At 39.1% G+C, this 27,508-nt stretch overlaps 1 protein-coding gene across 1 annotated transcript in view; it reads right to left on the bottom strand.

Moving 5' to 3' along the window:
* Positions 1 to 1,845: 1,845 nt before the first annotated feature.
* RAB8B (RAB8B, member RAS oncogene family) overlaps positions 1,846 to 27,508 on the bottom strand; it is a 56,086-nt gene continuing 30,423 nt past the window's right edge. Inside the window, exons 2-8 of the mRNA XM_034994762.1 lie at positions 16,439 to 16,499; positions 13,638 to 13,698; positions 11,752 to 11,829; positions 10,576 to 10,665; positions 9,304 to 9,369; positions 5,934 to 5,984; positions 1,846 to 5,108 (exon numbers count right to left, since the gene is read on the bottom strand). Of these exons, the coding sequence (XP_034850653.1) occupies positions 5,016 to 5,108; positions 5,934 to 5,984; positions 9,304 to 9,369; positions 10,576 to 10,665; positions 11,752 to 11,829; positions 13,638 to 13,698; positions 16,439 to 16,499 (500 nt within the window). The 3' untranslated portion in view covers positions 1,846 to 5,015. The remainder of the gene's footprint in view (positions 5,109 to 5,933; positions 5,985 to 9,303; positions 9,370 to 10,575; positions 10,666 to 11,751; positions 11,830 to 13,637; positions 13,699 to 16,438; positions 16,500 to 27,508) is intronic.

Genomic DNA, 27,508 nt, shown 5'->3' with positions numbered 1-27,508 from the left:
AAACACAAGGCCAACAGCTGGAGCGTTATGGGTGCTTAGATGCTGAGGGGACAGGTGTAACATGGGATAAGAGTGTGAAGGTGGAAGAGAAAGAGCTGCGAGTTCTCTGGAGGGCAGAGGTGGGAGGTTGAGTGCAGAGAAGAGGCCGTGGTGAGAAAGGCATAGAAGAGAAGGGATGCCTCTGCCCCAAAAGGAAGGAGTGAGGATGAGGGTGGCGTTGGGTGCCGGCCCATGGTAGGCTATGGATTAGGGAAAAAGAGATGGCTAAGAACCTTGTTTTTGACTGATGCTTTTCTCTGAGAGGCAGGAGGTGAAAGACCTGTCTACCAAGAGTAGAGGGAGAGAAGTGGGAAGCTTGAGAACAGTGAAGGTTCAAAATGGTGGTGGGATGAACGCAAAAGGCTACGACCGGGAACATGCACAAGCATTGTGGGAGAACAGCAACAGGGCTGAGGCCTCAATCTGTGGTGTTTGGAAGTAAAAAAACCAAACAACAGAAACTAAACTTGGGAGGACTAAGAAGGGAAGGACGATCAATTTAAGGCTGCAGTTCTATAACAGAATCAGCTCAATGTATTCTGAAAAGGTATGAGCAGGAGATCCAGCCATTTTTCTGAGTCTTTAAACAATTCCAAGTCAGATTAAGTTTCTAAAGTAGCTCAAGCCTACCGCGGTTTGACTCATACACTTAGCAAATCTGAAGAAACATTTTTTAAATGTGCAATTCATTTCAGAGTCATGAGCATTTTCATTATGTAGTTTTTATTTTAGACGAACATTATTGTAAAAAAAAGTTCACCTGGAATAAAATCCATTTAAAAAACAAAACAAAACAAACCACAGCATCCGTAGCAGTATATAGTTAATGAATTGGCTTAAACAAGATTAACCACATGACAGGTTCACTTTATCTGCAGGAACTTTTCACATTAAGCTGTTGAAGCAAAAATAAAATATGCTGAAACCTACACAGAAGGATAATTCTATGGAAAAACTAGGTATTTCCCATTAGGGGCATGATTTTAGTCAAATAGTTTATGGCATTTTGCCCTGAAGGAACTGCAGTGTCAGCCGCAAACAAACAAAATAAAACCCATCTGTAAGGCTGTAGGAATGAATTATAATAATTAAGTTCACATTTTTAAAAAGGTAAGAAAATGAAACAGGAAGTTCTATTAGTTCTTGGCAATAAGAAACGCAATCACATATGGCACAAGCATTTCAAAAAACGAAGTAAAATTCGAAAATATCCCTAAAATAATTGTTTGCTGATTTTCACTTCTGTATATTTCAGTCATTTAGGATTTTTTCATACTGAACAGGACTCCCATTAATTTTATTAATCTTAAAAAAAAAAAAGACTGATTCTCTGTAAAATTGTGCTGGGATTAAAAATTTTATTGGCATATTCCCTCTAGGACAAGGAATTTCATTTTTTTTTTTTTTTGGACATTCCATTTCCCTCCCTTCTTTGGATATAACAAGAAGGGAAAAAGGAATGTCCTTTTTCTTAAAAGAAAAATTCTAAAAAACCTGACAGCAGAAATGAGTGCTTAAAATCTGAGATAAGGAAACCAACATAATGAAATGCTGTTTTAAAATTTGAAGCTTAGAAGCTCATCTTTAAAGATTAAGTACTAAATTTATAAAGAAAGCTAAGTCATGAACTAGAAAAAAAAATCTGCTTAAATGCATCACTCACTGTTCACAGGAAAAACTTTATAAGTCTTAATACAGATTCTTAGCATTCAGAATCTGTAAAATGGAGTTATAATCTCTTAGAAATTTCTGCAAACGTTCATCTATATTGCACAGCTAAATTGCTTAATGGAGACAGGGAGATCATACCTTGTTTGCATTAGTGGATATGACATGTATGTTCTAGTCTAGAGTAAACTATCTCCTACCTTTTCCAATGATGTCTTTAGTCCAAAACAAAACATATAATCTAAAGGGTGTTGGATGCTTAAAGGCTGGCTCACCAGTTTTCTACCAGGTATTAGAATACTAGTTAGCTAAATGAGGTATAATTAAAAAATAGTCCTTCAAAGTAAAGAGTATAGTCTTCTGAACATTTATAACAAAGACTGCATAAAATGTTCATGTAAATAGTAAGAAACCCTGCGGCACCTCCTAACCAATGCACAGGTGGATTATTTTCTCATAATCTGTATGAAGTAAAACATAGCTAAAATAAATTCCCAGTGAAACGTTTTACAATTAACTGGTTTACATGCTACTGAGTTACAGCACATTTTCAGTGTCTGATATCCTCAGACTCTAGGTGAAAAGGTCTAGTCCAATCATTGTCAAAAAATTAGCACACTGATAATAAAGTGCAGCCAACTGAACCACGAATACTGCTGCGAAAGTCTTCATGTACCTTATCCATAAGACCACAAACATGTTCACACAAAACTAGATTTCTTCAGTTTCAGCAGGGAACAGACAATTATCTGTCACTAAATTCATCTACAAATAGAAAAAATAATGCACTATATGTACATTATTAAGCAAAGTGGAATATTTATTGGGTCATTTTACCATGCAGAAAGTGAATTTCCTATGGTCTTAGCTCAAATTATATACAATTTAGCAAAGCTAAATGTAAGAAAATAGCAAGGATGATTTTTTTCTATATAACAGAGCATATACCCCCAAATTGCTGCTACTTCAAAGAGCACTTTTAGACTCATCTAACTTTTACAGGCTCTTTCAAAGGGAAGTTCACGGAGACTAATTATTAACCCACATAAGGCAAAGGAAGAGAGAAGGAATGAAACAAAAGCAAAGCAATGTGTTTAAAAAAAAAAAAAAAAAAAGCTAACCACAGAATATGTCAGTTTTGGTTTGCAGACAACCCCTGAGAAAGAAACCAAAGTGTTAAGACACCAAATAGTCAGAGGTAAATTACTAGGAGAATTACATTCATACATGGTGTCATAGCACTTGCCTTTTAGAAAGTACTTCGTTACCATTCAGAAAGCGTAACTGCTTGGATCTTTTTCAGAAAATTAGTAAATACAAGCTGTTTCTAAGAAATTATTTTTTTCTTTCCAAAAATGTATCTAATTTTAAAATGGTAGATGTACAACCAACTTTCAATCAAGCAACTACTGATTATACGGGGACGCCAACAGGTGCCTGTAGGCCTAGAGGTAAGTACAAAAAAAAAAAAAAAATCAAGAAGGCTGAAATTTGTCAACATTAAGTTTAGTGTATCCATCAAAAATCGTTCTGGTATATTTGCTGCTGCTAAACTGTACATAAGTTTTCAAACAAGTAGTAAACGTTTGACTGGTCCAAGCATTCTAATGCTACGTCTTAATCTGACGCAGGATGCTCTGTGGTAACAAGCAATCCATTTCCATTTTCATCTTCACTCTCAACTATCAAGCATGATGGTAACCTTCATGAAACAAAAAAGGCCTAACAGGAAGAATAATTATTGACAGAATTCATTTCCCTAATCACCTATTCATTACTCCCTTCCGTATTACAACACTGAAGGCTAGAATAACAACATGATGATCTGAATTTGGCACATAAGTTAACGCTAAACAGCTTTTTTTTTTCCTTATGTGAAGGTTTCATCTACAAAAGGTATACCAGTACCAGTGTCTGGTGAGAAAGGCAGCTAAGCTTTTGGTTGGCTGGCCCAAATGCCTGGACTGAGTTCTAGAACACAAACCTGAACAGATGGAACTGGGTCCTACGCATTCAACAACAGCTGTTTTAAAATGGAAACCTTGCTCCTATTTTCTCTAACGTAAAGGCAAGACTTTACCTAGAGGCTGCACTAGGTCTGATTACCTTCGTTCAAAAAAAAAAAAAGAAAAAAGAAAAAAGTCCAAATAAAAACAGAACAAAAAATCATTCTGTTCACCATTACCAAGAGCTATCTCTATTACATTTATATCAACAAGTTAATCTCTCTCCCTATAGGTAAGCTTTCTACAGACAAAAATCTAAATCTAATACTTGTTGACTCTTGCAGACAGGGATCACAGTAGGGACTGGGTATTACAAATAAAGCCAGCAAGCTGAAGAGTGAACTTAAGAAAAAATACACTGCATCTATTACATTGCTGATGTGACAGAACCACAATAAGATGCTAAAATAAGACTTAAATGGTACATCTTTCTGCCTATGTAAAATTTCAGCTCAAGAAGTTCACAATTAGAAACAGACAACAATGTTCAAATATGTTGTTTTTGGTAACGGCATGGTTACAATAGGTCATACATAGGCAAGAATAGTAAATACAAACCCCAGGAAATGCAAGATTAAGGTGATTTCCAAATGTAGCTTCTATTGATCAGAGAGAGGTAATCAATTGAAAAAGTGACTTATTCAGCTACCCAAACTCTCCAGCAAAAAGGTCAGGAATGAAACAAAACTCTAAACAATCCGAAGAAATAAAGGAATGGTGGCCTCTGACGAATAGATGGACATTTTTTTAATGAATTTTTAAGATCACTTTTATCAGAATTTAGTGATTCTTATTTAAGGAAATCACAAATTAGAGCCCTTAAAAAATTCTATCAATGCAATAACATCTGGCCACATGACCCAGACCATATCTTTTTAGTATGTTAACCTCTGCTTTAAATGTTTTACTTTTTTCAAACATCCCAAGCGCACAAATTTGTCTCGAATTCATGAGGCATAAGTGTGCAAATATGAGTCTGAAACTGTGGTGTAGCAGGGACAGGCTAACACTGATGTGCAAAGTGAAAAAGAAAAGGTAGCAGCTTCTGGGACAAACCAAGGAAAAACAAGTTAAGTCCTCCGTATGTCTCCACTTCATTGCTTCCATGTTCGAAAAAAAGAGCCTGTTATCTTGATAGGCCATGAGGCTGGAATGCACGTGGCCTTCTGTGTGGAGAAGTCGAGGTTCAGTGGTGCTCTCAGCAGCAGCCGGGCGGTGTGACTCTGAGGCTGGCTGACCTGTGCTTTCAGAGAAGCAGGAAAGGGTCCTTTAGGTATGCTGCAGTCTCTCAGAAAGAGTTCATCAAAGTAGCGAACAACGGAAGAAACTGGTCTTCTTTGATCGGTTCTCTGTTATTTTCACTGGTCCCCCCGACCCTGATGAATTGCTGTCATTCTAAAAAAGAGCAGATGAAGTGACCAAGGAAGTAAAAGTTTCATGGTTTGATCCCAATTATCTAAAACATACAAATATCAAACCACACCACAAATAAGTATTCAGTAGAGTATTTTATTAGAAAGGGGACTCGTCAGGCTCTGATGTCATCTGTATCTTTGGAAATGGTGGATTAAAATGAGAAACATATTTTTTAGGATAGCACCTTTTATATCAATAATGTATTAGATGGGAAGCTCCTATTTCCAGTTCAGAGAAATTACAGCCAATGGAGTGGAAAGTTTCAAGGGTAATGATGGCAACAATGTTAAGATACTGATATAGGCAATCCTCTTACCAGAGGTAAGAACAGTTGCTAATGTAAGGTCTAAAATTATATTCAGGATTCTGGTGAAAACAAACTTTCCAGGTGGGCCTAATGATTCATCACTGACATCATTTCTAATTTAAGCGAATTTAGCAACTTTATGATCACAATTATATACAGAGATAAATATCTGTCACATTAAAACGAAACTAGATAATTTTATGGCAAAAATTAAATTTGTGCCATTATTATTTTAATTATTCTGGCCAGAATTCCATTAAAGACCACCTACAGAGTCAGATGAAAGAACGGAAGCAGCCGCAGGAGAGAAGGAAGAAACGTGAAGAAACAAGTAAGAATCAAAATTCAACCAGGTGAATACGTGAGTCAGGAAAAAAATGAGTCAATGTGAATATGTTATAATCAGGCCTATCCTTTTTATTCAAATAAATAAACAGCAAAAATAGAACAAATTTAACAAAAGCATAATGAAAATAAAAATTGTAAGTGATACAAACCATTTTTCTGTTGAGTTTTGTCATTATATCTCGTGCAAGTGTAAAAAATGCCTAAAGGTAAACCAAAAAAATTATTAATATATGTCTATATTTTAAAATAGAAATGTAGAATTTTTCATTATTTCATTATAAAACATTATTTGACACTTTTTTTTTTTACGATTTTATTTATTTATTTGAGAGAGAGAATGAGATAGAGAGAGCACATGAGAGGGGGGAGGGTCAGAGGGAGAAGCAGACTCCCTGCCGAGCAGGGAGCCCGATGCGGGACTCGATCCAGGGACTCCAGGATCATGACCTGAGCCGAAGGCAGTCGCTTAACCAACTGAGCCACCCAGGCGCCCTATTTGACACTTTTTGATTGAGAAAAGAACATAACTGTAATCGTAGTATACACTTGAGTATTTTATCTTATTTTTCAATGATATCATAAACACTTCCCAGTATTATAAAACTGTCATTCACGGGGCGCCTGGATGGCTCAGTTGGTTGAGCATCCGACTCTTGGTTTCAGATTGGGTCGTGATCTTGGGGTTGGGGGACTGAGCTGCGGGTCAGGCTCTGCGCTCAGTGCGGGGTCTGCTGGAGATTATCTCCCTCTCCTCCTCCCCCTGCTCACGCATGCACACTCTTTCCCTCTCTAAAATAAAGAAGTAAAAATTTTAAAAAACATCATTCATTCATTCATCAAATATTTTCTGCACATAATCTCTGGCACAAATTCCTAATGTGACACTCTTGAGTTATAGGTAGCTTCCTCAGCACACCAAAAGCACCTGGGGGGGGCGCAGAGGTTCTAGGTCACCCCAGGTCCTCAGAGCAGAGCACAGTGTCTTATCTTGAATATGCTGAATACCTGTTTAATAACTGGATGAATAATTATGTATTACTCTAGAGCTCTAGAATCTGTTTTCACAAAAATCTCTACCTTTTATCCCCAATCTCTTCTCTTTCAAAATACTTTCACTCTTGTACCTGAGAGTTTTTTCATCTTCTATGTCTTAGCTCAGCTAAATTCCCCACTGTGGAAATCAGCTCAAATAGAAGGACAAATCTGATCTCAGTGACATTTTGTGCCTAGGTGTCTTGACCCAACAAAACATTTTTTAAACCTATCATCTCTACTTTGTTTCTACAGAACCAAGACTTTTTTTTTTTTTAAAGATTTTATTTTTAAGTAATCTCTACACCCAACATGGGGCTTGAACTCACAACCCCAAGATCAAGAGTTGTGTGCTCCACTGACTGACCCAGCCAGGTCCCCCTCTACAGAGCCAAGACTCTTTTTTTTAAAGAGTCTTCAGGGGGTGCCTGGGTGGCTCAGTCGTTAAGCGTCTGCCTTCAGCTCAGGTCAGGATCTCAGGATCCTGGGATCGAGCCCCAGGTCGGGCTCCCTGCTCCGCGGGAAGCCTGCTTCTCCCTCTCCCACTCCCCCTGCTTGTGTTCCCTCTCTTGCTGTGTCTCACTGTGTGCTCTGTCAAATAAATAAATAAAATCTTAAAAAAAAAAAAGTCTTCAGTTGTCTCCATGCTAAACACACAATTGTCAGTCTCTTTGCTCCCAACGACTTCTGATGCCCCCCAAAGATGTTAGGCAGAAGGATTATGTCCAATCAAGTTGAATAGAAACAACATGATAATCACCATCATCACTTATTATCAATGTTGCACTGTCAACACTGGTCATCTGTGAATCTGTTTCTAAAGAAGCCCATCCCAGCTTTTATGAAAAGCTAACTACGCTAAATTAAAGTTTTGGGAAAACTGCTAATTTCTGCCGAATACCTGGTCAGAATAAGCAGCTCGGGCAACTCCCAGCTCTGTACTTCCATAACTCAAAGCTCTCTGTGAGCCACAGATTCAATCAGGGTGTAGCCATGAACAGAGGCTTAAACCTGCTCCATTAAGCCAGGGTATGGGTTCACTTTGTGGGAGCGACTCTACCTGGGTCATTTCAGTGCACAAATTTTCTCCTGTTTCTACTTAAGAGGCTCCCCTCTTTCTGATGGAAGGAAATCCTCTTGTGGGCAAAGCAAAAGGAAGCATTTTTCTGCTCTTCTATGACTGTGTAAATAAATCAACAGAAGCTTCCTGTTTCCTAACACCCATTAGCCAACCTGAAAAAATTAGTTATTGAAAACAAAGAAAAAGTTCTGATCGGTGTCCCCTAACCAATAAAGTCATTTAAATCTTGATTTTTTAGCCATAATGTTATGGTGAATGGTGGTAGCCTAAGAAATTAAATGTCTACAAAACCATCAATATTACTGTTTATTGAATGATATGTATTAACACACATGTATCATTTTCTAAAAAAGATTTTATTTATTCATTTGAGACACAGAGATACAGAGAGAAAGAGAGCATGAGCAGGGGGAGAGGCAGAGGGAGAGGGAGAAGCAGGCTTCCCACTGAGCCAGGAGTCCGATGCAGGGCTCGATCCCAGGACCCTGGGATCATGACCTGAGCCAAAGGGAGACGCTTAACCATCTGAGCCACCCAAGCACCCCCACACATGCATCATTTTTACAACCAGTTAAAAAAATATTTTATTTATTTATTTATTTATTTATTTATTTATTTATTTATTTATTTATTTATTTATCAAAGAGAGAGTGGGGGAGGGAGGGAGAGTACACGCACAAGCAGAAGGAGCCCAATGCAGGACTCAATCCCAGGACCCTGGGATCATGACCTGAGCCAAAGGCAGACCCTTAACCAACTAAGCCACCCAGGAGTCCCTAAAAAATGTTTTTAAAAAAGAAAATATTATCAACAACTCTGCCCTTGGTAAAGAAAATCTATTCTTAGAAGACTTTAGATGATTTGGTTGTCTTTAATAATTCACTTACTGAAAATTTATTAAAACTACTCTCTGATAAACACATTTATTTCTACTAAATGCTGTTGTGTTACAATGTATCATGTTTAATCTAAGGGAATCTGTTCAATAATCAGTTTAATTCTCTCTTGAGAGAGTACAGACATGAAAGGAATTAAGATTCTCCTGCTACAGGCTACCACAGGATGACATGAACCATGATAAATGAGCAGAAAACACTGTGCTTTGGTCGGCAAGTGCAGGATTTCTGGCTTCCCGAACAAAGGGCAAAGCTGAACTTGAATGGAACTTCTACCTTCTGCTCAGTGAATCTTAATTGAGCAATCTCATATAGCCCACGTGGGGGCTGGGTGCTAGAAATTCAAGAACCTGGGTCTGCATAAAAGTCAGAAGCACGAAAGTTCACAAAATGGAGGTGGAGCTCACAGAAGGCATTCACTAAGAAAATGACAAGTCTTGGACAGCTGCTTGAACACAGGCAGCTAAGCTCTAATGCGCCCTAGAATAGGTCACCGAACATCTTTCTTACCTCTTCTACGTTTGTACTGGATTTTGCACTTGTCTCCAAGAATTTAATCCCATAGTCAATTGCTAACTGAAAGGCAAACAGAAACATTTAAATTCCATTCAAGTTGCTTCAACATATAAAGCACTTCCATTTTCTAGGTTGTTCATAGTCCCAAAGGTAGAGGATCTAGTTGAGAACTCACTCTGTGGTTCTCAAATTTCTTTGCTTTCTTCTGTGTTTGAAATGTAGACATCTAACTTAATCATCATAAGTAGAACGGCAGCACTTCCACTCAAAACATGACTTAAGTTATTCTTTTTTTTCTATTATACTTTAGTTCTCTAATATACTTACAAGAAAAATCGTGAGACAGATACTCGCTCCTACCATTAATTTGGAATTCACTGACCCCTTTCACCTGCTCCCAAAGTACAACTCTCCAACAGTTACTATACTGACTTTTCATTATTTTTTAATAAATTGGTACATAAAAGAATGAAAGCTTAAAATGCCAGTACTCACTGCTTTCATTTTTATTTGGTTTCTATTTCCATCTACTCCCAAAAAGCTCCCAGTTTATTTAAAATAACAAGATTAAATGAATGTTCTTAGGGGAAAAAAGTTTGCAGTCAGATTTAAAAACAAAACACATTTTGTATGCATCACTAAAAAGAGGCTAAAGCAAAATTCCAAGACTTAAAAACTGAAGCCTCTAAGTTAATTTAGAAAATGTCACAGAAGTAAATATGTACATGTAATAAACTCTTGCTTTTTTTGCAGGATACAAAATAGAGAAAAGCCTATAAATGACATCCACAGCTTGATGAGTTACAAGCAGTTTATCCATAATGACCTAAATCTAATATGGTATAAAATATTCTTAAGAAAAAAATAATGAATTGGAATATGATTACTGTTTAAACTTCACCTATCCGATTACTTTTATTTGAAGAGAATGATTTATTTGACCTTTAAAACTAGGCATTTTCACACAGATATGGATGAAATAGCATGAACTCTAAGCTGCAGGAATCTGAAAAAGGACTAATTTGTATCTCCCAGAAAACAGCAAATTCTTCAGGAATGAGTCATGGCTACACAGTATATGGAGCTGGATCTCGAATACTAATTCACACCATTCAAGCAAGTAGGGATTACATCTCTTTGTTGTTTTTTTTAAAGGATTAAAATACAGATATTTTTCAAACTGAAGTCAATTAATTAAGTAATACTAAGAAAATAAATGCTTAGTGTGAATAGATTCCCATCTTCATGCATTCAGTTCAAATTTACCTTCTCTCCTCTTTCTTTTGACACTTGTCTTTTGTCATTCATATCACATTTATTACCCAGGATCATTCTTTCAACATCTGAAGAGGCATGCTGCAGGGAGAAAATAATATGTTATAAAAACAGCCTGAGCAAAACACAGTTATTCAATAGACAAATCCTAACCTGTCAGAAACATATCCATAAATTTAATAATAAGACAAATAATCTTTTGCTCAACACAAGGCTTGATGCAGGGAAAAATTTAAAAGATGGGAGGAGGGAAAAGTTTGCATAAGAGCCTATGCAAACTTTTTCCCAAAGGCTTGCAGTCATTCTCATGGCTTTTTTTGTACACGAACAAACAGAAGTAAAACTTCCAAAGATTAGTTTGGGTCAAAGAAGGAAAAAACAGTACTGAGTGAGCCAATGAGGAAGGTATTCTGGATTCTGAGCTACTTAAAACATGAAATCATGTAGGTTAATATAAATGTGTACAAAATGATTTTAAAGTCAGATTTCTTAGGCCACCTGGGTGGCTCAGTCGTTAAGCATCTGCCTTTGGCTCAGGTCATGATTGCAGGGTCCTGGGATCGAGCCCAGCATCGGGCTCCCTGCTCCGTGGGAAGCCTGCTTCTCCCTCTCCCATTCCCCCTGTTTGTGTTCCCTCTCTGTCAAATAAATAAATAAAATCTTAAAAAAAAAAAAAATTTCTTTCTGAAATATCAAAGACATTAAAAAAAAATCTTAATACTAGTCAATCTGGAATTAAACCAAATTTCAACTATCTACAATGGAGAAAATGTTAGAAGGGAAAAATGAGAAGTTGCTGGAATAGAGAGAGACCTTTGCCAGTCAGAAAACAAGAAGCTGTAAGTCAGATGTTAAAGCTAGAGGAGCACAAGCAAGTCTCTCCTTTCCGGCCTCAGTTTTCTCATGCGTAAAATGGGGACTTGATTAAATTATTTTCAAGATCCGGCCCAAGTTTTAAATTCGGTGAGACTGCTCTTCTGTGTGTAGCTCCCCATCTGACAGAAGCACCAGAGATCACTCCGTCCATGCTCCTCAGAGTGAGGGGGCCTGACCTGCCCCTGGCCTACTTCTCAGCGGCTCAGCTGCCTCTTCCAGAGACAGAAGGAGCCCTCTGCAAGCACCCAGCAGGACTCCTCTCTAGTATCATCATTCTCTTTCCATACATACCTCTTCAATGTTTCTTATCCAATTTTTAATATTGTCGAAGGACTTTTCATTTGTGATGTCATAGACCAGCATAATTCCCTGTAAGAAAAATCTTTATTTAGTAAGTCATATATTTAAAGTTATAGAATATAATGTCAGCATATTCCCACCCTCCAAAACCCAACCTTTTGTTTGTCCTTTATTTTGTCTTTTTAATTAAAAGGGACTTATAATAAAAATTTTAAAGTACAAAGAAGGAAAAATAGATAAATTCTTCCACTGTCTCACCATGTAAATAGTTTTTTTTACTGTTAACCTTTAATGAATTAGTGATTATGGTAAAGGTGATACACCCTTTCTACCTGACTGCACATGGTAAGAATCAGCACCAAATGAAGCTAAAGGAGTGTTTAAGTTAAAACAGAGATAGTGATGAGAGAGATAATCACTTCCGTTGTGTATTTTATTATTGCAAGTAGAAATGTCTTGCTTCTTACTCCTATACTAAGATCGTAACCATACTGTTTTAAAATTATTTTTTTATCCTTAAAAAAATAAAATCATTTTTTCTTATATGGGCTGATCAAAATGCCACTGTCTACATAAATCGCAGAAACTTAATATTATACAGGTTTAATGAAAGGCGCTGATTGTCATCGTATTTTTAAAGACCCTCATGTCTGGTATTTCTAAAAGATCTACCTCCTAAATGTATCAACTGACACTTGTATGCTAACTATTCCAAAATCTGTATCACCAGACCATACTCCTGTATTAAGTGCTAGACCTAGCCATCTGTCCATTCAACAAATATTTAGTGAGCACCCACCATGTGCCTGAGACTATACTTTGTGCTACCAGCCGTGGACAAGTTAGACAAGGCCCCTTCCTCTCATGGACAGCTAGCAAAGAAAACAATAAACCAATAATTATACACTTAGTTATAACTTTGACAACTGCTATGAAGAAGTATGGGGAGTTTTGAGTACAAATGTGGATCTAATCTGGCTGAGGGGATGGGGCAGTCAGGGAAGGCTTCCCTGAAAAAATGACATTAAAGCCAAGACCTGAGGTCTGAGTAGACTTGAACTGGGCCATGGGGTTGAGGCTGGGGTGAAGAGGGAAAGCCCACAGTGCCCACAGCTCTCAGCCTGGCACAGAGCAGAAATGTTTTAAGTATCCTGCTGACCAGAATGGCCCAGAACCCACTGGACTGAAAGAGTCAGCGTGGTAAGAGTGCACAGATCCAACGGGAGAAGGGCACAAGGTGAAGCCAAAAAGAGAGATAGGGTCAGATGTGCTTTGGAGACCAATGACCCGGTATCAGCTCCCAAATGTCCCATGTGGTCACCAAAAACTCAACTAAGTAAAACACAAGGTTGCCTTCGTCCCCTCCAAATCTTGTCTTCCTCCTTGTACTCTTGTTTTGATAAAGGGCAATACAACCCTGCCAGCCAGCCAAAGCAGACCCCTGGGAGTTACCTCCTCACAGCCAGGGAGTCACCAAGTCCTGTAGGCCCGACAACCACAGTATCTCCCGATTCTGACCCCACAACTCCCATGCACGGCCTTGTTCATATTCTCGTCTATTAGCCTTTACCTGAATTACTGTCATTGTCTTTAATTGGTCTCCCAGCTTTCACTAAGATATACAATTGCTCAGAAAGTGTGGAGGAGTTCCAAAATGTCTATAAGCTAATTACCTCACGGATATTACGAAAGACCAATGTCAAAGCATGCAGTTACTAAACACAACATAGAAAAACCCTTTAAATGTCTTGTTTTCACATTCCAAAACCTATCTCCCCCATTGTACTAGACTCTAGCTTGGATCCTAGAAACCTGACAAATGAATATTCATGTTTTCCTTTCACCTGAAGAGTTACAAAACCCTAAAACACACTCACCATGGCTCCTCTGTAGTATGCCGTTGTGATGGTTCGAAATCTTTCCTGACCTGCTGTGTCCCTAAAATTTGAAACAAAGGAGAGAGTGGTTTTAAAAGTTATCACCAGCATCACTGAGGAGAGACCTTAAACTGTGGAGAGAATCCTGGGTGGCTCACAAAGGCAGTGATTTCAAGGGGAAGGGGAATGAGACGCAAAGGGAGCCTGCCATGCGTCTGTGAGCTGGAGGCGGAGGTGGCCACAGGGGCCTGTCAGGAGCTCACGATGACTTTGGCGGGAAACTCGGACCTTGATGATAAAAGCAGCAACGAGAAAATACATGGCCCTGCTAGGAACGGGCATATTCTATTAGTCAAACCCACGTGGGAGAGAATAGAGAATAGTTCTAAATTCTTGGACCCCTGCAAGTAGTTATAATCCTTTTTATAAATGCCTCATGATTAAGGCATTTTGCTCTCTTGACTGAAAGTCTGATTTCTGTACAAAGCAAGCTGTTGGGCTGGACTTACTATTGTGTGAATTCTGCTCAGCAGAGCACACCATTTAAAATGGATCTCCTCAAGAACTTCGTCAGCTACAGAGCCTGGGATTGAATGGGAGCCTGGAGTTTCAAACATAATGGTTGACAATGTTTCCAGAGACTTTAAAATATGAACAACACCTCAAAATTACATGCACTTTCATGTATTCTTGCTTTTTGGCTGATGGCATTCTCTTAAAATCCATTCTGAAAAATTCAAGAATTTCTCATTACATTGATTGAAGCAATCCCTATAAAGGGAGTCAAATTTCCTGGATATCTGGGTAAGTCAGTATTTCTAAATTTGCCACACACCACCAGAACTAATGCACTCCCTGTGCTGCTAAGGCAAACTAAATTGTACAATTTAATTGCAGGGGAGAAAGAGGCATTTGTGGAAATACACTAGAAGTCTAATGCACACCAACCTAAACAAGAGATGGAGGCCCCAGGGAAATAGAGAAAATTAAAAACATTAATAATATACCTTAATATTTATATATACCCTACAAAATACGTTAGTCTGTGCTCAAGTGATGCCCACCACAGCCCGGTGTAGTGGTAGGACGCTCATCCTCACTCTGCAGAAGAGACAATAGGCTCAGCTGGGCTATGGTCTGCCACTGGACCATTAAATAGCTAAGCCCCTGGAATGACCCTCAAGCCTCCTAGGTCTCAGCTGTTGAGGGCAGGGCCAGGCTTCCCACCACAGTCATCTTATCCTGCCATTCTCTCACTGATCAGGATGAGATGCCCAGGGCACTTGTTTGGTATATGGCAAACACATCAATGGGGAAAACAGAAGCCAAGCATCTTTGAGCCAACTAACCATATTTTGGTCTAACACACTACTTGATTTAGAACCAGCTCTGCAGGGAGGATAGAGGAGAACCCCTGCCATACTAAATACAGGTTGTGAAGCCTAAATGGAGTCTTATTTTGCTGCTGAGAGTATTGATAAATAGTGCTCTGATGTTATATTAAGTTCTAAATTAGCTGACTGCTAGCTGACTGCCCACAGGCTCCTAGAAACGCTTCTTACTGCTATGGTCAGGACTGTTCAGCACAGAGTCAGAAATTCTCTTTGCTTCTCCCTTTAATTTTTTTTAATGTCTTTAAAATATTTGGCCTCTTGGGGCACCTGGGTGGCTCAGTCGTTAAGCGTCTGCCTTCAGCTCAGGTCATGATCCCAGGGTCCTGGGATTGAGCCCCCACATCAGGCTCCCTCCTCGGCGGGAAGCCTGCTCCTCTCTCTCCCACTCCCCCTGCTTGTGTTCCTGCTCTCGCTGTCTCTCTCTCTCTGTCAAATAAATAAATAAAATCTTAAAAAAAAAAAAAAAATTGGCTTTGAAAAGGGCAACCTGTGGTGGCATTCACCATGTTTTCCAATGAATACACCGGGACCCACTACACTAGGCTAATATATAAAGCTGACACATTGCTCCAGATTTGGGGAGTTGTCTCAGCTTTATCACTGACCCACAGAGATGCCCTCAGATGGACTTAACCACTCTAAGTTCTAAGTTCTTCCTCTGTAAAAGAAGGACCAGTGGATCTCAATATGATGCTCTAGTTCTGTCCTGGTTCTGAGATTTAAAGAAGAAAAACAGCCTAAGAAAAAAGCTGATATACATTACTTTACTATTTTGCCCTGCCTGCTTCGTAATCTCTAAATTTCTAAGCTTTGTCTCCTGCTGTCATCATCACACAATTAGATCGGTTTGGTGGTCCTCATTTTTTTTTATTTGAAGAGAAGAAACATGAAAACAAATGATAAAGTGTTAGATCTGGAGGAGAACTCAGATGTCTTTAGGCTCACCAACCAATTTACCATTGAGGAAAAACAGGCCCTAAGAAGGGAAGCAACTGGCCCAGGCCCTCAGTTGAGAGGCAGAACCTAGAACCTAGATCTAGTACTTCCATAGAAGAACCCGCTCAGGGTTCCTACCATGGGACTACTTTTGCCTTACCTGATTTCAAGGCTGCAACAACTACAATGAAAAAGCGTATACACTCTTTAGTTTTTCTTTCCTTCCCTACAAAATTAGTGTCTGGGAAGAATGAGTTCTCAGATCTCTTCCAGCTGTAAGATCATTCCTTACCTTCCCGTTCTTGGTGGAGATACCTTTGAATACTTAATCACTTCCCTTGGTTCTGGTAAAGAAAAGATGTTTTAACTATCACAAGCTACCTCTAACTTACCACAGTTCACATTTTAATTCCCACTTTCAATTCCCGATTAAGGAAGAAACTGTGTATAATTTTTTTTTTTTTTACTTACCATATCTGAAGCTTAATTTTCTTTCCATCTAGTTCTATCGTTCTGATTTTAAAATCAATTCCTGCCAGAAAAAAGAAAAAGAAATGCTGAATTTCTCCAAATATAATTCAAGTCTTATTAGGAAAAGGACAAAGATTTCTATTGAAAAAAAAAAAAAGCTCTCCAACGCACTGGAAAATGTGAACACAGAGAGGGTGTGAATGGTATGTTTCCTCTGAATACAGGCTGAAGAAAGGAATGCTAATTACTCTGCAAAGAATTCCCACACATGTTAAATGCAATGTATTATATGCCTCATTATTTTGATCCAAATGGATCACATCCCTCAAAGTTACATAATTTAGATAGACTTGGAACATGCCATATTTTCTGCTTCCTGAAACACATAAACAATGATTCCTACCCTTCCTGCCCCATCCTTCCCTAAAAAAACACCATGGGACCTCTTTAGAATGTCTTCCTCCATCTCCTGCCATGTGTTCTTTAGGATCTGCAACTGGCTAAGGAGAAAAACAAAACCCTAAGCCCCCAAACCTGCCTATTTGAGCTCAGGGATGGGAAAACCTACATATTTATTTTATAAAGCTAGCAAGTATCGTATGTTCATTTTTTAAAAAAGATTGTATTTATTCATTCGAGACGCAGAGATACAGAGAGAGAGAGAGAGCATGAGCAGGGGGAAGAGGAAAGAGGGAGAGGGAGAAGCAGGCTCTCCGCCGAGCCAGGAGCCGGACATGGGGCTGGATCCCAGGACCCTGGGATCATGACCTGAGCTGAAGGCAGATGCCCAACCATCTGAGCCACCCAGGCGCCCCTCGTATGTACATTTTAATAAATGTTTCTTGCAGCTTACTGGCTGGAGCCAAAATAGCTAGAATAAGCTTTTTAGCCCTAGCTGAACTTTAGGATTACCTGGAGAACTTTAAAAAACTACTTATGACTAGGTCTGCTCCCTTCCTCAAACTCTGAGATTCTGACTTAGTTGGTCAAGGCTAGGATCTGTGCACTGGTAATTTTAAAAGCTCTCCAGGTGATTCTAACCTGTAAGTAGCACTCAAGTGGGCCAGATAGGTACCACGTGAAAGTTGTTTGGGGGCCCTGGCAGTTAAAAGTCCAACACTCCCTCACCAATTCCAACCACCCCCCCCGCCCCGCCCCGGCACTTTGGTAGTTCAAAACTTATTTAGCAATTTCAATTACAAAGAACCACAAAGTCCTTGACAAATATCAGAATGCTCTACACTTATCAGGAATAAGCTGCTACTCTCTGAAGGGACAAGTTAATGAATACAACCTGGATGCAATTTGCTAAATCTTTATCATCTGGCCACTCAGCTTTTATTTTTCTATTCTTTCGCATTCTGTTCAGAACCCCTTAAAAGCGGTTTCCATGACATTTCATGAAAACGTGTCAATTACGTATCCGCTAAATTGACTTAAACATTAAATGCAGTTATTCTTGGGGGAGAAAAGCCTTCAATAGCTATGTTACTACAATGTTTCTACATATAAATATTGAGAGCACCCAAAAAGGCTGCCACTTGGAGGCTCCCTAAAGTCTCAGGCACTTTCCATTCATTTAAAACATTTAGGAAACTTTCTCCGCACCCCGCCTTTTGTTTTTTGTATTTGTCAGAAGAATCACCTTTCTGTAATTTGAGGAGGTCCTACCTTTATCTGTGATACTTCACCATCTTTTCACTATTCAGAGGTGTTCAGTGTTTAGAAGAGTTAGGAGCAGTGGTGTTTAGCTTTTGTTTACACTGCTGTCAGGAGCCAGCTGATAGACAAATGCACAGAGCCGAGTCAAATTAGCACAACTAGAATTTCACTAATAATGGAAAATGTCGCTTATATTATTACTGAAAAGCACTAGACCTGAAAGTCCAAAGACCTATAGACTGTAGGTTGGGTTCTGTAATTGACAACTTTTGGGAGGTTCTTAACTGCTCTGAACCTCTGTATCTTCATCCATAAAAAAGGGTGAGGGGCCGTAAATAGATAAATTAGATAACGTGTTTGAATGTGCTTTGGGAACTCTGAAATTCCATATCGACGTAAGGTATTACATACTCAGACGCTATTATCCTACAGCTCTTGTCACCTGATGCATGAAGTATGGTAACAGCTTCCCAGGACTCAGTGCCAACCTCTCTCCCTGGACTAGCTCCCCTGCGTGCCGTGTTAACCATCTCTGTGGTAATAACACTTCACTATTTAAGAAGCTATGGGTCCAACTTCCTCTGCCTGGCAATACAGCCTCTCGGAGGCACTGCTCTCCTGACCCTGCCACCCTCAGAGCCTCTCTCCACCTGCCCCACACCTCCTCCCCTTGCATGTGCATGGCCACCTCACGTGGCAGTCTTCCCCGAGGATGCCACTCCACCCGTGGGCCCTCCCCCACCCCCGTCCTCCCTCAGCTCTCTCCTTGGCCATGTCCATCCCTGACATGGCAAGTCCTGGCTTAATCCTGTGTTATTTGGTTTTGTTAACACATTGCTCTGAATTGCTCTCAAATCAAGCAAAGGGTCCATCCTCTCTTTTCTAGTTAGATTGCATACAGAAACATGTATACAGTAGATAATAAAAGGTTAAATACTCTTATGCAAGTAAGTAAAGGTTACATTCTACTAAATGTGGGGAGAACTAAGAACACCTTGGAAGTTCAAAGTTTTCTTAGTGTACTATAGTAACAATAGTAAGGATGCTAAGAAATCTATTACAATATGAAAATCAAGATCGTTACATTACAACTAGTTTGGCAATAACAGCAGTAGACTATATGGTGGATTAACATTCACTTTAAAATTTAAAGAGAAGATAACTTCCTGAGACTACTCCAGAATTAGAATAACTAGTCATAATACAGTAATGTAATTATATCAATTAGGATGCTCTCTGCTGCAAATAATAGAAACCTCAAATCAAACTAGCTTAAGGTAATTTGTTGACTCATATAGTAAGCCCAGTGATGAGCTGAGGTTCAGGGATGGCTCAATCCAGTAGTTCCGGCTCATTTCTCTGTACCTCCTTTGGCTCTGTCGCCTTGGAGTGTCAATTTCATCCCCTGACTGATAACGGTTCCTGACCACAACAGCAATACTGAGAAGAAAAGAGATCATCTTCCTGTGCCTCTCACTTCAAAGGGAGGAAATGTTTCCCCAAAGCCTCCAGCGACCTTTCCTTCATGTTTCATTTCTAGAATTATAACCACGAAATGTCATGTTCTAGGGGCTAATGCTGAGTTCCGGAACCAATCACGGCCATGGGCAGTCACCAAGATTGGGTTAATCTAAACTCATCCCTAAACTTAGATTGATCAAGACCCATCCCTGGAGCTGGGTCACTTTCCTGACCCACAGGACTGCTAAAAATTGGAGAGAGTGGAAAAGCTGTTGAATTGATCATAGTATCTGTTAGAATAACACTCCAATCTATCAATTAGTAAAATGTTATATTCATAGCTATATGAAATGGACAAATCATAACAGCTATCACTACTACCATGACGTGTAAGTTACCAAGTTTGATAATAACTCTAGTATTTCATCTAGTGTTCAGCCACAAACAGAAAATATGAAGGAAAAAAAAGACAATGAGCAACCCAGGTAGTTGCCACGACATCTCTGCGCTAAACTGTGATCTTCACTGCCCGAGAGTCCCTGAGACTACAGTTCCAAAGCGCTGGCCTGTGCCCTAGACTCGGATGATTAGAGGCTGCAAAGAAGGAGCAGGCTGTCATATCAATAGCAGCAAGAACTACAGCTCATTCTGGCAGGAAGGGAGCAACTTTTTTTTTTCTTTCATTTAAAAAGACTATACAATCTCAAAAACATAGCTTCTGAAGGGCATTACGCTTAGGGTAAAAAAAAAAAGCCCTTCATATTTCAACAGTCTTTTAGAAAGCATCATTTCTTGGCAACACATAATACGATAACTCATGTTCAAAATGACGACCCTGAGTCATCCCAACTCATAAGCAATCCATCAGCCACCAGGCTTCATGCAGCCTGCCCAGCTGGTAATACAGCCCAACATCCACGCTCAGGAGACAAGACTCCAACACTGCTTCCATGTTTACTAGAATAAGCCCCAACATTAACTTTCTGATGGCTTTAAAGCAGTGCCAGTTTTGTTATTAATATTTATCTAATCAATAGAACAGGAAATCTACATTGTAAGAAAACATTCCCAAGGGACTCAAAGTCATTTTCATTTTGAATTTAACTACATACACACACAGATTTTTTTTTTTCTGAACTGATTCTCATGCTAAGCAGTTGCTCATAACTGATACACACTATACACTATAAGGAGGGAGAGAAGCAAGCTGGAAAGGAATCACAGAATTCTAGGCTTGGAAAGAACGTTAGAGATTATTTAGTTCAGTTCTCCCTCTGTGCCTAAGCAAACTGAGGCCCAGGGAGATAGAGCAACTTATTCAGATTCACAAAGACTAATTCAAAAAGGGGTCAAAAATCAAACTTGGCATTTAAAGATCAGGTCTTCCAAAGAGATGTGTATAAGAATGTCCATGTCTCCCTGGGGGAGGCCTGCTCTTTAAAGGTCTAGAGCAAAACACTAGCAACAATGGGAATGTCCCCCAGTGGGAGAATACCTTGGTATACAGGGGATATCCAGGAGCAGTGAACAAGAGTCACAGGTATCAACATGACTGAATCTAAAAACATAATATGAAGTGAAAAAAGCCAACAGCAGAAATTTCCCAGAGTCAAATCATTTCTATAAAATTTCAAAAATCCCCAAAATATAGAATGTATCATTTATATATACATCCATGTGTAACTGAAGTATAAAAACATACATGAGAATGACTATCAGCAAAATCAGTATAGCTGTTACCTCTGAAGAGAAATGGAAGAAGAGGTGATTAGGCAGAGGTCCAGAGGGACTTCAACTCTAACATTTGTTATTTCTAAAACTGCATGGTGGTACCTGGATGTGGGAGTGTTTAATATTAGGTATACTCTTGTACGCCTGAAGTTGTTCCTCATTTTTAAGAAGCAACAAGTAGTTATTTGAAAAAATGGTATCTGAAGACATTCATTAATGATAGCAGAAAAATCAAACCAAATTTAGAATGAAAGGCAACTTAAAAAATTTAGTGGAAACTAGTAGTGGGGGGGGAATGGACAGCAGGCACCACCCCATCCTGCTGTTCAATATACAGAGGGCCTGTGAGCCCTTGGTGACCAGGTGTGGGTGATAGCAAGATTGGATCAAGTTCAGAAAGTGAGGGGGCAAATCAGGGCCATGGGGTAGCAAGGAGTGTTGGCCACTCAGATTTCAAGCAGGGAGTTCAGGGGCATTTCCTTCCCTGCCTGGAGGAAAAAGAAGGTTCTGTTTGGGCTAAGAATAATGAAAGAATACACATTTGGTCACTGTTGAGAGCACGCCAGGAGAGGAACAAAGAAGTTCTAATTTCCCATTCCATCCTCCCTCCACCCTTAGGACGGGGGTGGGGCGCTGTGCCCTGTACCTCTGAGGAATAGGTAAAGTTGTACTTGAGGCCTCTGCACTGTCCAGGGTGACCCACATTAACAAGAGCCGGCAGAGAACGGGCAGTGAGGCCCCAGGGAGGGATACGGTGTGAGCACCTGCCTAAAGCATTGCTTATCAGATATTTCTCAGAAACCAGCAGTGTGGTTGGAAGTTGGCCGGCAGAACAGAGGGAAGGAACCTTTGAACTTGACCCACGTCCACAGTTAACAGACCTCACAGGGCAAAGGAGCTTGGAATGAGCAGTACTGGGCCCCCTTTCATTCTACAAATCAGATATAATTTAACACGGAGAGGGAACAGATTGACACAATTATTTTACACTGATGTCGAATTAGTCAGCCAACAGATGTTTATTTACTAACGACCTTTTGTTTCAAGAGCATAGGGAGGTTGCCCTAGGTTTATGCTGGAGTGTGGAAAGAGCCAGCCAGTCGTTCTGACCTTCAGCCTTGCTGTGATCTGGATGCATTTTTGCCCTGTGGGTCCTGTAGCTTTAGAACACCCAAGAGCTCTCTCTTCTAACTTAGAACGGTCTTGGGTTACTTGGGGAAGTAAGCTGACCCAGGAAAATCGGGGGGTAGAGAAATAGCAGGGACCTTCACTTGACATGTTCCATACCAGGTTCCCACTCAAGTGCTTTTATAAAAAGCCCACTTTGACTGCAGCCAAGAGATCCGTGAAAAAAAAAAAAAAAAGTCAAATTTCTGGGACATTTAGCCTTTCAATGAATGATAGCAATACAAGATTCTAATGCTGGGTTTACTCATGGTGCCATACATCAATAGCAAAAAAACAGAGTATCTATCCCCTCTGACCCACTTTAAAAAGCAGAAGTCTAGCACTGCACTTTCACAATTAAAAGGGGGAAAATGTACTTTGTTTCAAAGTTTAGAAACATCTGTGATCCCAAGCTATCAGAATATGGGTTAGTGGTTGGTCTATTTACATTTCAGAGATATTCCAGAAATAGAAAAAAGTGTCCCAAATATTGAATCCATGTTAAAGAAATGCTACCTTCACTTCCTTACTTTAGATTTTTATTAATGATGAAGATGCAGTGTAGATGGATACTGCTGTTTTACAACTTTGACAACCTCATTTTGCTTAGGCTTTTTTTGTGGACTTTTAAGCAGTAAATTAAACCTCATTTATGGTATAAATCAATAGTGACACATATCACTCCTTCCTGCTGAAAAAGCTGCACATCTTTACAGTTTTGTTTTTTTTAGCAAATTCTTTTTTTTTTTTTTTTTTTAAGATTTTATTTATTTATTCATGAGAGACAGAGATTGAGAGAGAGGCAGAGGGAGAAGCAGGCTCCCAAGGAGCAGGGAGCCGGCTTCTCCCTCTGCCTGCAGCTCCCCCTGTTTGTGCTCTCTCTCTCTGACAAATAAATAAATAAAATCTAAAAAATAAATAAAAGTTTCTACTTGTTACCTAATTAAACTCAACTCTTGGCATTCTTGGCATAGGACAGCTGTACCCATACAAGCGAATCATACCAACAAAAGATAAACTCATAAACTAATTCTAGAAATAAGGAAGAATTTACTTCTTTGAGCCATAAATGTATGTGTGACAGATACAAAAACAGTGCAGATTAGAACAGTTTTAAGTAACGTCTATATTTGAGTGTCTCAAAGGGCTTTATAGATTAAATTATAAAGATCTATTTAACTCTTAAAATGTCTTTAGGAAATAAAAGGGCAAAATAACAAATCATTATGTACCAAATGATAACTGCTAAAATAAGCTATGTGTTGAATGACAAACAAAAGGTTCTCAATGCTAGAACTACAAAAATGTCAAGAGGAAAAAAACACACCAAAAATAGCAAATAAGGTGCAATAACACAGCTACAACTCAGATAAAAGTATTCGGAAACACCTAGGAAGGATTGAGAATTTTAAATCTGATTAAGGGGCCAGCAGAGATTATCCAGCATTCAGTTCACCATTTGAGAATGGCCAAATGAATGCATGACAAGTCTCTTTTGCGAATCTTGCATTTTCAAAAGGAAATGTGTTTAAAGTGTTACTCAGTCTGGAAGTAGCAATGTGCTTGAAGTTGTTAAAATGTGGATTTTAGAGGTTTTCAATGAACAGATGTTCTACATTCAAAAAATCTCTTTTCATAAAAAGCCTAATGTATGAATTAAACTTTCCTGGAGAATAAAAGTTCGGAATGTCTCTGAGATTTCCATTCCTTTCCCCATTATTAATTCATGACCATCTCAAGAAGCAAACTGCTCCCAAATGCAACCAGCTGCATCGCCTCTGCTCCAGCCACTGTTTCTGAGAAAGTGTACCTTTGTAGCAGGCAACCCCCTCCAGTGTGAGTCATTATCACTTTCCTAAACCTGGAATTTCCTTGTTGGTCTCTGGCAACTCAGGCTTAGGTCTGTTTCATTTAAGGGTGAAGGAATACTGTGGTTATTCAGAAAATGAAAATAGAAAAGCAAATCCCTGATTCAACACACTGTTGCTGTGGGAAAACCATACCGCCAAATCACTGGAATTATCACTGGAAAAAATTACAACTACATTCCAATGATGTTGCACTAAAAAGGTAGTAAAACTAATCCTTTAGATCTTTCCAAGTATTGACCATGTATCATCTTTTCCATTCATTTGGAGGCAAATGAAAGCTAAAAAGAAAAAAATACGTATAATATAACTAAGTAACATTACGTGGTGCAACTAACTAAAAACAAATGATGTATTTTTTTCGCTTTGCGAATTAAGTTCTTAAAAGAGGAAAAACAAAAAAGATTTTATCAGTGTTTAATATATCAGTTAGCAACTAGGGCTGAAACAAACTTTAGCTATAGTTTTATTATTTTTCAGGAAAATTTCCAAATCACTTATCTAAGAAAGATTTCAGCTTATATTGGTACTAAACACAAAATTTAGTAATTTTCCTCACCAAGTTAATACAAACCAACTTTTTTTTTAATTGGGGAAGCAAGGGATAGCGTCTATACCAAATCACGGCAGGCTGAAGAGAAAATCATCAAAAGTCGTAATCTCTTTCCTGCAACACCTACCTCACCCCTTCCCACCTTCTTCTCCCACTGATTTTTCTTTAGATAAAAGGAAAGTGATCAGAGATTATAAAATAAACAAACATAACTGCAAACTCGCAGTGCTCTGAATCTAGTTAGCAAAAAAGCCTTTTCTTGATCAAAACTGACATCAATGCCATGAAAGTATAGTAAAATTAAGCAGCATTTACAGCTCACTGTAGCCAGTGTGACAGATGGGTAATTATAATAAGCTATTGCTAATGAGTAAGGTTAAAACAAACAGATGGAGTACATGCAAGTAAAAGGATGACACAAAGATCAATAAAAATGGCATGAACAGAATATAGTTTTTCCCAATCAAAAATGAAAAACTTCTACAAATGATTGTATCATCCTGATTTGTAAACACACTCCCTCACAATACAAAAGTTTAAAGTTACAGCACTATAACCTTACATGCATAAGAAGTAAACACTTCCATGGGCCCATTATGCTATCCCATACACACACACACACACACACACACACACACATATGGTCATCCACCTCTATGTACTTAAGGCATTTTACTTACTTTATTTTTTTTTATTTTTTTTAAAGATTTTATTTATTTATTTGAGAGAGAGAATGAAAGAGAGCATGAGAGGGAGGAGGGTCAGAGGGAGAAGCAGACTCCCTGCTGAGCAGGGAGCCTGATGTGGGACTCGATCCCGGGACTCCAGGATCATGACCTGAGCCGAAGGCAGGCAGTCGCTTAACCAACTGAGCCACCCAGGCGCCCGGCATTTTACTTACTTTAGATAGTGATAAAGGATTCTGCCACCTATTACTTATTTGGCTTGGCTTTTATTTTTTTTATTTTTATTTTTTATTTTTTTAAAGATTATTTATTTGAGAGAGTGAGAATGAGAGAGAGTACATGACGGGGGGAAGGTCAGAGGGAGAAGCAGGCTCCTCACCGAGCGGGGAGCCCGATACGGGACTCGATCCAGGGACTCCAGAATCATGACCTGAGCCGAAGGCAGTCGCTTAACCAACTGAGCCACCCAGGCGCCCCCTTGGCTTGGCTTTTAAAAGAATACAATGATACCAACACCCAATACAAACTGGGTTGGTAAATCTAAGATCTCTTATTTACGTTTCAGAGCTACAGGATGCAGTCTGGACTAACGAAGGACTAGAATACATCACATTTTCTTTTGTTTCCCTTTTCCCCCAGCTAATTGCCACTTTAACCTTCAAATACAAAGAATGAGGGGCACCTGGGTGGCTCAGTTGGTTAAGCGTCTGACTCTTGGTTTCAGCTCAGGTCAGGATCTCACAGTTGTGGGATCGAACGCCAAATCGGGGTCTAGGCTCAGCAGAGTTTGCTTCAGATTCTCTCTCCCTCTTCCTCTCCCTCCTGCTCACACTCACTCTCTCTCTCTCAAATAAATAAATAATCTTTTAAAAAATACAAAGAATGAATGATAACTCTGTCAAAGCATAAAATGAGTGGTTTTTCAAAATATACTACCCTCAGACTTCCCATTTGATCATTATGCTCCCTATTTCCAAATGCCAGTGTTTGGGGTTAGGAGGAAAGAAAATCTAAACAATATTGACATGAGACTATTTCTACAAAGCTGTCCTGATATCTGAATGGCTCAGAGAATCATCCAGTACCACATAAAATAATTTTTCTAAAATTGACAAAAAACATTTCAAATTATATTTTATCAGCTTGTTTTTATTAAACTGACTTCAAAGAGGAACACCCCATTCAAGGCTCTCCACCCTCATCCCCAATAACTAAAGAAGAGGACCCAGTCATCAGAGCAAGAAAACTAACTGCACAGTTTCCACTCACTAGCCCTCAATCTTGAATAAAAGAATTATTCACTTTATGTTTCCCTTTACCCGCTTCTTTCAAAATAAGACTGCTCTTTTCCAATCCCGAGGAACGCATTAAGGATCACTGAATGTTAGCCCCTATCTTTCTCAGGCAAGTTTTTCAAAGTTACAAATACAAAATATGTTTTTTAACAGGTCATAAGCAGGAGGTTGCCCCAGATGACAGGCCTGTAAGTAAGATACAGAAGACTCTTTGGAAGTCTCCAGTCTAATCTTGAGTCCTGGAGGGCAATGACTCTTATTTCCCACCACAGAATACCTAGAGAGTGTGATATCTTTTTTTTTTTTTTTAAGTAGGCTCCCCACCCAGCACGGAGCCCAACGTGGGGCTCAAACTCATGACTGTGAGATCAAAACCTGAGCCGAGATCAAGAGTCGGCCAGAGTGCTCAATCCACTGAGCCACCCAGGCGCCCCTGAGTGATGTCTTCTGTTAGACTGGTACAGATACACTTCCTTGAAAATAAAACACAGCTCCCAGATTTCCACCCTTTACTTCCCAGTGCTAGAGTAGCCACTGAAGACTCTGAGTCTTTTTCACCATGAAGGAATATTTTTAAAGTATATATAGATATATATTAAAATTACTAAATTGTTACTAAAATTATTACTAAATTGTTACTAAAATTA

The sequence above is a fragment of the Mirounga leonina genome, unplaced genomic scaffold (assembly GCF_011800145.1).
Source record: "Mirounga leonina isolate KUSES-001 unplaced genomic scaffold, KU_Mleo_1.0 Mir_91, whole genome shotgun sequence".
Taxonomy (NCBI): Eukaryota; Metazoa; Chordata; class Mammalia; order Carnivora; family Phocidae; genus Mirounga; species Mirounga leonina.
Note: the sequence above shows the minus strand (reverse complement) of the source record. Positions and strands in the feature narration are given on the sequence as shown.